Consider the following 12,273-nt stretch of genomic DNA (forward strand, 5'->3'; position numbering starts at 1 on the left):
CATTCTCTCCCGTTTTAATCTCCAAATCTGGGCTTACATTTGTTTTATTTTTAATGTTACATATATATGTTTTCTCTTATTTCCTTTTCTTAAGTGCTACAAATTTCTAGTAACTAACTGACATTTTTCAAACGATCAGCTCATACATCTCTTTCTAAAGCACACTGGTTTTGTCTTGTTTTGTTTTGTGGGGCTGAAGGGTTGCTTGGTTGTTTTGCTCACGTGTCTTTAGAACAGCCTGAGCTTATCCTGGAAAGTCTCCAAAGCAGCCAATATCAGAAACAAAGACGCACAGACTCTACCAGCCTTACCTCGATAAGCTTTCTTTCATAGGAGCTTGCAAGTTCTTCAGCAACTTCTCCTGGCTTCTGTTCAGTGACTGTAACTTCTCCATCAACACTCCAAAGATTTGGCACAACTTTAGAGAAAGGGAGACATGTCATAAATATTTTATCAGTATCAGAAATTATTCTCCCAGTAAAAAAAAAAAAAAAAAAAATCTTCTTTCTCAAATGAATTCATATTGAAAAAGCGCTGAAGAAACACACACACACACACTCTCTCTCTCTCTCTCTCTCTCTCTCTCTCTCTCTCTCTCTCTCTCTCTTTCTCTTTCTGCCCCCCTCCCCACCCCTTTCTCTCTCACTAAGTACTTCAACACTGGGACATTTTCACCAAAGTACAATAAAAGCAATGATAAGGCCAGGCATGGTGGGTGGTAGGCACCTGTAGCTGCTTAGGAGGCTCAGGTGAGAGGATCGCTTGAGCCCAGCAGGTCAAGGCTGCTGTGAACTATGATTGTGTCACTGCTTTCCAGCCTGGGTGACAGAATTAAGACTTTGTCACTTTAAAAAAAGCGATAAGTTGTATTTTTAAAATACAAGAATTGTCATGAGATAGAAGCACAGGAGTAGGAGAATAACCTTAACACTGGTTTCCATTTCAGGAGAAAACTGGCAAGATGTAAGAGTCTCTATTTGCTTTTTTTTTGCAGGGGATAGGAGGAAAGACGAAGTCTCCTCTATCGCCTAGGCTGGGGTACAGTGGCATAATCAATCATATCTCACTACAGCCTCGAAATTCTAGGCTCAAACAATCCTCCTGCCTCTGCCTCCTGAGTCACTGAGACTGCAGGCATATCCGTGTTGTACCAGGCTAGTTCTTTTTTTGTTTTATTTATTTTACTTTTTGCAGAGACAAGGTCTCAACATGTTGACCAGACAGGTCTCGAACTCCTGGTCTCAAGTGATCCTCCCTCCTCAGCTTCCCAAACCACTGAGATTACAGGTGTGAGCTACAGCATCTAGTCTACTTCCATCTTTCATATTTGCCAAATTTATTTTTCTACAACAAAAAAGTTATCCAGTGAGGTAGTGCCTGCCCACAGTCAGCTGTAGAGCACTAACGGGGGTCAGAGTATGTGTAAAACCAAGGATTGGTATTTATAAACCATACTTAGGATGATAGCAAGAAAGGCTCTAGAAAACCTCGAAAACCTGTATAGAACGTCAATGCCAAAGACATGTTAACAAAGACTGGCTCCCAGGTCAGAGCAAGCACGGCAACAGGCGGCTCTGAATATTGTTTCCATGATTGTGTATACGCTTGCTTTGTAGAGAAGAACAAATAAAGAAGAACTGGGAAAGAACCAGATAGTTCCAAGAAAAGCAGGAAACAAGAACAGGGAAGAACTCCTACACCGATGGCAAAGGAAAAGATCCACGGCATGTTTTAAGAAGGTGGATTAGTCTCAAGCCTCAAAACAAACATCAACAATGCAGGATAAGCTTCCTGTGTGTTATAGGACAAGAAGCCCCTTGGATGCTCTATCAGCTATATGGAGGGGGTAATGAGGCTCAAAAAGGATCTGAGATCAGCTCCCCAACCAATCATAGGGGGCAGCCTTCAGCCAGAAGATAAAAGTCAGGAAGGCCGAGCAAAACCAGGAGTCAAAACTGAAGCCACTAAGCCTAGCAGCCAAGTCTCCTTGGGCCCCACTGTTAGAGAGCCTGCCAAAGCCACAAGGCCCTGACTGACAGCAGGGAACATACAGAAAGAAGCCCTAAGGCCTGGGCCATGAATGCAGGGAGTGGCCCAATCACAGCGGATAATCTCAAATAGTTACAGAAAGAAAAAGTGTGAAGGACTTCCAGTTAAAGATGAGAGCCTCAACACAGTAATTTACACTCACATCCTCTCAAAATCCCATTAAAATGTCAATTAAGGCCGGGCACAGTCACTCACCCACCTGCAATGCCAACACTTTGGAAGGCCAAAGAGGGTGAATCACTTGAGGTCAGGAGTTTGAGACAAGCCAGGACACTATGGTGAAACCCCCATCTCTACTAAAAATACAAAAATCAGCTGCATGCAGTGGCACATGCCTGTAATCCCAGCTACTTGGGAGGCTAAAGGAGAAGAATCACTTGAACTAGGGAGACAGAGGTTGCAGCAAGCTGAGATCGTGCCACTGCACTCCAGCCTGAACAACAGAGTAAGACTCCATCTCAAAAAAAAAAAAAAAAAAAAATTAAAATATTTCCTATGAGGTGATGATGAATATGATAAGTACCCAGATTTGATCATTAAATTCTGTGTACATACATACTACCCCATATATATATACAATTTGCACAATTATTATGTGTCAAAAATAATAAAATCAAAAAAAGGTTTTTGTAAAGAAATTGCTCAAAAAAAAAAGTATTGGAGAGGAAGTAAAACAGCAAAATGACAGAATCTGAGAATCAGATAGATGACTGACAAGTAAGCTGACAGACCTGAGAAAACTTCATTCCTAAATAGGCATGGGTGCCCCAAAAATAATATCTGATGAGAACAGAATGATTCACAAAAGGCTGGTGATCTGTTACCACAAGACACCTCTGGAAGTGAGGGTGAACACAGGACTAGAAAGTAAAGGAAAGGTTTCAAAAGTCTGTTTAAGATGCGATTAGCAGAATACATGTGTTTAGTTTCTAGAGACGACACGGTAGGTCTGGAATGATTTGAGGTTGGGGTGTTCTACTGGAACCGGAGAGATCAAAGTCACACACACCAAACCTCTCAGTTTCTCCCACTCTTCTTCCCTCTCCCCAGCTCCACTCATTCCCAGAACAGCAGGCAGCCAGCATTTGCCTCTAAGCCAGGGAATGGAAAGGCATTCTCCCAGGAACCTAATACAACTTTAGAGCCCAGGAGCAGGGGAGTTCTCCAGTGGTATGGCACTGCCAGATCACCCTAAGAGGCCCAAAGTCAATGCTCATAGCGCTTCAACACAATTTCTAACCCCACTCCAACACCTGAATAGATATCTCAAAATCACCTCCCATTTGAGAAAAGCACCTAAGATGAAAGACTGAGACAGGAATAAACAGAAAAGCAACTTGCAGGAAAGAGGGACTATTTAGGGAAAACACTTCAAAAGCAAATTGTCGGTAATATTTCCAGAGAAAGAGGAGGAGACGGTATAGTCATGAAATAAGAATAGGGAGACATTTAAAAAGAGGAAAAAGAAGAACACAAAGCACACAAAAGCCCTTTTACAGAGTGAAACTATGACAGCAGAAATAGAACAGTGACTGTAAGGGAAAGGGTAGCAAAATTTCCAGAAAATAGAGGCAAAGCAGCCCACGCAACATGGCGAAGCCCCATCTCTGCAAAAAGTACAAAAATTAGTGCAGTGTGGTGCTGCACACCTGTAGTCCCAGCTACTCTGGAGGCTTAAGTAGGAGGACTGCTTGAGCCTGGGAGGCTGAGGTTGCAGTGAACTGAAATGGTGTCAGTGCACTCCATCTTGGGCCACAGAGCAAGACGCTGTCTCAAAAAAAAAAAAAAAGGCAGGCGTTATGCATTAGGGGAGAAGAGAGAACTGTAAGTCCAAATTCGAAGAGATCAAGCAAGGAGAAAAAGATAACACAGAGAAGAGGAAATCAAACAAATAATTCAAGAACGTTCCAGAGCCAACAGCTAAGAGGGAGAGGATGGAAGAGTTCAATGAATGTCCAGCAAAATAGAGAAAAGCAAGTCACACTCACGGACTTCAGAACACAGGGGACACAGAAGAAAGGCTACAAACTTTTGAAATGGACAAATTATTTTCACAAAGGATAAAAACTAGAAATGGCATAAGATTTCTCAAGAGCAACACAGGAAGCTAGAAAACAATGACGAAATATCTTCAACATCCTGAAGAAAAATTACTTCCAGCCTTAAATGATAGACCAAGGCAAGCCAGAGAGAGACAGGATGAAGGCATTTTCAGACATGTGACCTTACAGAAACTTTACTTTGTACCTAAAGAAGGGAATAAATCTAGGAATCACAATACATACATCCCAAGATATACAGGATCCCACACAAAAGTGAGCCAGGGAATTTTTCTTAATAACCAAAACGCAGACATAACGCAAACGGCTATCACCTGATAAGTGAACAACATGGGGTCTCGCCATGCAAGGAAGTCCTATTCAGCCATGGGAAGAATGGAAAACCGATTCATGCTGCAACCCGAATGGACCAGCAACGCATTAAGACAGCGGAAAGAAGACAGATCTGAAAAGCGGCAGATTACCCAATCCCACATACACGAAATGTCCAGAGAAGGTCTTGGTTGCCAGGGTCTGGGGGAAGGAGTAATGAAGACTGACCGCTAAAGGGTAAGGGTTTCTTTGGAGCATGATAAAAATGTTCTGGAATTACAGAGTGGCAATGGTTGCACAATACAGAAACCACTGAGGGACGGACATGGTGACTTGCACCTGTAATCCCAGCACTTTTGGAGGCAAGGTGGGTGGATCACCTGAGGTCAAGTGTTTGAGACCAGCCTGGCTAACATGGTGAAAACCCATTTCTACTAAAGACACAAAAACTAGCCAGGCATGGTAGCACGTGCCTGTAATCCCAGCTACTTGGGTGTCTGAGACACAAGAATCACCTAAAACTGGGAGGCAGAGGTTGCAGTGAGCAGAGATCCCACCATTGCACTCTAGCCTAAGCAACAATAGCAAAATTCACCTCAAAAAAAACCTAAAATTATGTACTCTCAAAAGGTAAAGTGTATGTTATATGCATTATATCTTAAGTATGCTGTTAAGAAAAAAAGTGAAGGGCCGGGCGCGGTGGCTCACGCCTGTAATCCCAGCACTTTGGGAGGCCGAGACGGGTGGATCACGAGGTCAAGAGATCAAGATCATCCCGGTCAACATGGTGAAACCCCATCTCTACTAAAAATACAAAAAATTAGCTGGGCATGGTGGTGTGTGCCTGTAATCCAAGCTACTCAGGAGGCTGAGGCAGGAGAATTGCCTGAACCCAGGAGGCGGAGGTTGCGGTGAGCCGAGATTGTGCCATTGCACTCCAGCCTGGGTAACAAGAGCAAAACTCCGTCTAAAAAAAAAAGTGAGTTGAAGAGTGTCGGCTCATGAGCAGCAGGCTTCTGACTGGAGTAGGCTGGACGGCACCAGGAGAGACTGCCTTGGGTGCAAGTGAGAGGCGGCCTCAAGTGCCTGAATGTACCAGGGGATTTACAAACTGAGGGCAAACTTAGAGTTGACTTAGTGATGAGTATATGGAAAGCCAAAAATACACACACACACACACACACACACACACACACATTTACACCAGAGAAATCAAGAGATCGTGCAGGAAAAACGATCATGCACCTCACAGCTGTGGATAGCAGTTTCAGTTATAGTAATGTAACCTCTGAATATTGATCTAACCAAAATGATGATACAACTGTGCCAGAGGATGGGGAGCTGTGTGTGTGTTTTCTGAGGTGCAGCAGTCAAAGACAGTTGTCCTTCCTCTTCCACAATGAGAAATAAATAACTCCCACAACTGAAAAACTAGGAAGTGTCAACAGGCATGTTGATCAGAGCTATGGAGGCGACAACCCAAAGCATCATTGGAAAAGTTTCCAAGAGGGGTTTCTGAAGGGTGGGAAGTGGGAGACGGTCATAGCCAGAGGCCTTCTGTCTTGTAATAAAGCTAAAAGAACGAATGACTTTATCTATGTACCTGCCAAGTTTTGATTTTAAAACACGAACAAAATTGTCTGTAAACTATGATTAGATATTAGTGATATGTAAACTATGTAATTAGAATTCGAGGGGAGCCTGAACTTAGCAATGCAACTTAGAAAAGTCAGGTAAGACAGCAGTCGAGTCCGTCACCAGGGCAACCAGGACACAGATACCTTAGCAGTCACCACACCATGAAGCTGGCTGCAGGTACTCAGCACAGCCTGGCACTAATACATACCCAAGATGGAGAACTCAACCCTGCTCTGCCCCTGGCCTCCAAATGATCTCCTCATCTCGGCTGGGCACAGGCTGCTTCCCTCTGCAAGGAGGTCCTGCTCATCACTATTCATTCAACCCACTTCAAGTCCAAACATCTCAGGAGCAATCAAGCAACTAGCCTGCTGTCCCAAGGCACCAGCCCCTTTGGGATTGTATTTAAGATGAATCAGCAACCTTCAACACTGGTCGGGGGGTGAGGGAGGCAGATAAAGAATCAGCTTATTGACCTTCAAGGCCCGGGGACAGACCCTGCACAGTCATGAATTAATAGAAGCTCTCCTAGCAACTAGCCGGTCAACCTTCCCCTATAACTACCTGACCTCCTGTTGCTCTGGTTCAGCTTTAGCAGGCTTACCAAAAACTTCATTCCATGTATGAAACAATACAAAATTAATTCTAACTATGTCATACTTTTCCCATCAGTAGGCAGCTTCAAAGATGGACCCCAGGCAGGGCACAGTGGCTCACGCCTGTAATCCCAGCACTCTGGGAGGCTGAGGCAGGCAGAAAACTTGAAGTTAGGAGTTTGACACCAGCCTGGCCAACAGAGAGAAACCCCAGTCTCCACTAAAAATATAAAATTTAGCCGGGCATGGTGGCACACGCCTGTAATCCCAGCTACCTGGGAGGCTGAGGCAGGAGAACCACTTGAACCCAGGAGGCAGAGGTTGCAGTGAGCTCAGGTCGCGCCACTGCACTACAGCCGGGGCAACAGAGTGTCAAAAATAAATAAATAAATGAACAAAGATGGTTCCAATCCCTCCAGCCCCCTGGTAGTCACATACTTGTATAATCCCTGCCCCTTGAGCATAGGCTGAACTTACTGACTTACCTCTAATAAACAGACTATAGCAGAAGTGATGGGTTTTCACCTCTCAGACTAAGTTATAAAGACTCTGGCTTCTGTCTGAGGTGGCCTTTCTTGTTCTTTTTTCTTTTCTTTTTTTTTTTCCTGAGACAAAGTCTCGCTCTGGTGTAGGCTGAAGTACAGTGGTGCGATCTCAGCTTACTGCAACCTCCATCTCCCTGGTTCAAGCAATTCTCCTGCCTCAGCCTCCTGAGCAGCTGGGACTACATGCACACATCACCAAGCCCAGCTAATTTTTGTATTTTTAGTAGAGACGGGGTTTCACCATGTTAGCCAGGCTGGTCTTTAACACCTGACCTAAGGTGATGCATATGCCTCAGCACCCCCAAAGTGCTGGGATTACAGGCATGAGCCACCACGCCCTGCCTCTTGTTCATTTATTTATTTGAGCTACCTATGGAGAGAATCTCATGGAAAGGAACTGATGCATGCAGCCAACAGCCCCTGTAAGTCATTCGAGGGGTAGTGCACCCTCTTCCAGTGGAGCCTTGGGACAACTGCAGCCTCCAACTGACATGCTGATAGACCCTTAGGAAAGACCCTGAGCCAGGCATGCGGCTAAGCCACACCCAGACTGTCCTGCCACGCAAACTCTGAGATAGTAAATGTTTGATGTTTTAAGCCATTAAACTGTAGGGTAATTTGTGACACAACAACAGATATCTAGCCTAGAGTCTTTAACTATTCCATAGTTACTTCTTGAGAGACTTTATTTTTTATTTTTTTTTTTTTGAGACAGAGTTCCGTTACCCAGGCTGGAGTGCAATGTAACAATCTCGGCTCATTGCAACTTCCAGCTTCAGAGCCATTTTCCTGCCTCAGCCTCCTGAGTAGCTGGGATTACAGGCACAGGTCACCATGCCCAGCTAATTTTTTGGATTTTTAGTAGAGATAGGGTTTCACCATGTTGACCAGGTGGGTCTCGAACGTCTGACCTCAGGTAATCCACCCAACTCTGCCTCCCAAAGCGTTGGGATTACAGGTGTAAGCCACCATCCCTGGCCAACAGACCATTTTAAATTAGACTGAGTTCGACCATGGAGTTACACAGATGCTGCTATCACCCCATGTAGAAGACATGTACAAAAAACAGAAACAAAATAAAAAACTAAGAGGCAAATGTGCCATGTGGCTCCACAGCATAAGGATTAATATTTACAAAGTGAGGGAAACAACCGAATAGGTTAGACGTCTCCCACCTCTCCATGGCCAAAGGTGAGTATGTGGGATCAAGGCATGAAAGGCCATTCATTCACCCCATTAGGCTAAATTCATGCAAGTACAACATCGGACTTATTTTCAAGTCAGGAAGTTCATTTGCCTTGGGAATAAAAGAACATCTGGGTATTCAAGAAAGATAGCACAACTAAAGTCTGAGTAATGTCAAGTCATTTGAGAGACAAAAACAACAGATGACAATACCATTCTACATGCTTTGCACATCCCCCCCATTAAACCAGTTTGTAAAGAATCAATTGTGACTAAATTCTGAAAGTCAAATCTAAACAATAAATATAAACATTTGCAACTGATCAAACTAAAACTTTTCTAAGTTGCATCTTTCCTGAGGGTGATCTATGAGCTTTAAAACCGAAAGAATGGGGCTGGAAGTGGTGGTTCACATCTGTAATCGCTGAGATCTCGGGAGGCCAAGGTGGGTAAATCACCTGAGGTCAGAAATTCAAGACCAGCCTGGCCAAAATGGTGAAACCCCATCTCTACTTAAAATACAAAAATCAGCTAGATGTGGCAATGTGTGCCTGTCATCTAGCTACTCAGGAGGCTGAGGCAGAAGAATTGCTTGAATCCGGAAGGCAGAAACTGCAGTGACCCAAGATCGCACCACTGTACCCCAGCCTGATAATTATTATCAAAAATAACAATAAAATAAAATAAAATGGAAAGAATGACAATACCCCAAGAGAAAAATATGCTTCTCTATTCAGGTCAATGATAGCTCACATTGACTTCCAAAAGAGAAGGCTTCAAGACACTGGTCAGTAACGAAGAAATCTTCAACCAAAAATTTAATCATTAATTTCAGCCCATATTCTGAGTTACTTTGACAGTGTTCAGAACTTTATATTCTACCCTGGTCAAGGACTGCATGAAAAGTATAGCTGCTGGAATCCAAGAAGACAGAAACTTTCATCTACATGGCTGGATATTTCCATTTTCAATCAGAAACTTACATTGTGCTTAAAAAGCTCAAATAGAAAGGTCAAAAAGCAAAAAAAAAAAAAAAAAAGGGCTATATTTAATTTCAAATTTTCTAATCAAAGTTTGAAAACTATAATGGGTTGTCATAGAAATCAAAATAATGATATTGCTTCAATTTACACAGCACTGCAGATTACAGAGTGTTCTCAAGTCAGAATCTCCCTGGAGCCTCCAAGCAGGGTTCAGTCTGGCCATTTTAATCTCATGCCAAATGTGAAGATGGTGATGCTATCAACTGGGATTTCCCATGGAGCCAATCAACCTAGTTAACATCTACCTTGTTAACGGGAAACATCCACACTCTAGTTACTTGCCTGTACTCTGAACAGTCAGCAACTTTCCCCGGTATCTCCCTGATGGCATAATTATAGAAGTTCCAAAGGAGAAAACAATGATTTGGCAAAAACTAGAAGTCTTCTCTCTTTATATTCAAATAGACACTAAGACTGTGTTTGGTAGAAGTATGTAGACATTTACGTTCAGTAAGAACTAATTTTCCTGAAGCTTGGATTAATCAGTACCATTAGCAGGTCATCTAAACTTAGAGAACATTCACGGCTTTTCATCTCCTTGCAGCCTGCCATCCCTGTTTGGGGTATCTGTGTTAAGTCATTGAAAATAGGTAGAAACTGTGTTGGGCTTGCTAGCAGGCACTAAAGAACACAAAGCGTTTTCTAAATTATTTCAGTGAAACTTCTGATACCATGGAGAGCGGCATGGCAAACAGTATGATGAGGTTACTGTTTTGCTTTCGATGTCAACAAGCTGAGCATGACCCAGATGCAAACAGTGTGAGATGCTGGTGGCGAAAATAGATAAAGAATCATTTTAAATTTGGAGATGGTTTCCGAGGAGATTCAAATGCACAAAATGAGGCATGCCCAGGTCCCGTAACAGTGTGCAAGGTTCTGTGTCCTGGGAAATTTGGGGTACTTTATGGCTCTGAAGGAGAAAGGATCCATCCAGGTGAGGTACCAATCACCTCTACAAGACACCAGGTACCCACAGTGTTCCAACAAAGGAAATGGTCTTCCTAACAGAAACATCCGCCATCTTCAAGTGCTCACTGTGGCAAAGGGAGAATAAGGGCAACAAGACCGTGGAACTTTGCAATGAAACAGATTCTGGGAATCAAAGTCTGGCACCACTGTGCAGCAAGGGGTGACTACGGGCAAGTCTTTCATTCATTTCCTACACAACTCACTGTGAAGGTTCGTTACCTGCCAGGTACCAGGCACTAGAGATACAGGGATGTAACAATAGGAGAAAAATGAGTGCCAACATGAAGCTTATATTCCAGTAGGGAAACTCAAGAAGTGACTATTTAATGAGCCAGACCGGGAGAAAAGCTAGAGAACATTAAAGTGTGAGAAAATGATGGTGGCGAGTGCTAGTTAAGTAAGGTACAAGGAAAGGCCTCGCTAGGGAAGAGCTATCTGAGCAGAGACTGGCATACGGCAGGGGAGTGAACCACGCACAGCCCTGGGGAAAACATTCCCAGGAACAGCAAACGCAAATGCCCTGGGGCGGGCTCCCACACATTCTACCAAAGGCAAGGAGGCCCTCGTGGCTAAAGGATAATGAAGGAGGGAGAGATTGGTAGGGAATGGGACCAGAGAGGGTACAGTGAAGGTTTGCAGGGTATTATAGTTCATTCTGAGCAGAACAAGCAGCCCCTGGAGGACTCAGAAGAAGTGGGATGATTGGATTTATTTTTTCAAGGATCACTCCACCGGGTATATGCAGTGCAGAGGCTGGGAGGTAGGCACCAGGAAGTGAACAGCTCAGATCTCCCTCCAAAAGATAATTTGCCATTCCACTGCAAGGAATGCAGTTACCCAACAGCCTCCAGCTGCAGCGCCTTCCAGATGTGCCGCTCATACCGGGCAGCCCTGGTCAGCAGCTGAGCACACGTGGCTGCTTCTGCAGCCTGAGGGAGGGACCAATGCCCTGCCATGTCTTGGGCTCCAGCACAAACACAAATCCACAGGCAGCAACAAAGGTGCTAAGGCGCTACTGTCTCCAGGGCCCCACGAGCACAGCATGGCCAGGACAATTTAACAATCCCACTTCAGACTTCAAACACCACTGCATGAAATCTCTATTTCAGGGCTGAGAAAATGCAGGGCAGGGTTTTTACAAAACGCTGTGAAAGACAAACCCAGTGATGAAAACCCCAGCCTGCCTAATTTCAAAATCCCCTGTTTTGGACAGACATCCATGGCCATGTATTAAATGCCAAAGGGAGCCTACTCCCCTACATCCCTCCCCACAGACAGACAGACAGACAGACAGACAGACAGACAGACAGACAGACACACACACACACACATGCTCGTGCTCGCTCTCTCTCTCTCTCCCCTCACCCATGCTAATATTTTTGATTGTCTACTCATGATTTAAGAAAACAATAAATTCTAACCGTTCCAGAAAGTTGAAACCAAATGCTTTAAAACCATATTATACAAAACTACTACCCAGGTAATAGATTCTCCACTACAAAGCAGGGGACTCCAGTAATACCCAAGCCAAGAAAACACTAACCAAAAAATATAGATTTGGCTGAGCATGGTGGCATACAACCATAATCTCAGCACTTTGGGAGGTGGAGGTGGTTGGATCACTTGAGGTCAGGAGTTCAAGACCAGCCTGACCAACATGGTGAAACCAGTCTCTACTAAAAAATACAAAAATCAGCCAGGCGAAGTGGCAGGTGCCTGTAATCCCAGACACTCAGGAGGCTGAGGCAGGAAAATTGCTTGAGCCTGGGAGGTGGAGGTTGCAGTGAACCAAGATCATGCCACTGCACTCCAGCCTGGGCAGCACAGCAAAACTCCGTCTCAAAAAAAAAAAAAAGTAAAGACTATACAAGTCAAG

At 44.1% G+C, this 12,273-nt stretch overlaps 1 protein-coding gene across 2 annotated transcripts in view; it reads right to left on the reverse strand.

Annotated features, from left to right (window-relative positions):
• Positions 1-12,273, reverse strand: part of SNX29 (sorting nexin 29) — a 596,746-nt gene that overhangs the window by 289,617 nt on the left and 294,856 nt on the right. For both annotated transcript variants that reach the window (XM_074382212.1, XM_039477976.2), the window contains exon 15: positions 312-418. In XM_074382212.1, coding sequence (XP_074238313.1) covers positions 312-418 — 107 coding nt within the window. The remainder of the gene's footprint in view (positions 1-311; positions 419-12,273) is intronic.

This window comes from Saimiri boliviensis, chromosome 12 (assembly GCF_048565385.1).
Source record: "Saimiri boliviensis isolate mSaiBol1 chromosome 12, mSaiBol1.pri, whole genome shotgun sequence".
NCBI classification, from domain to species: domain Eukaryota; kingdom Metazoa; phylum Chordata; class Mammalia; order Primates; family Cebidae; genus Saimiri; species Saimiri boliviensis.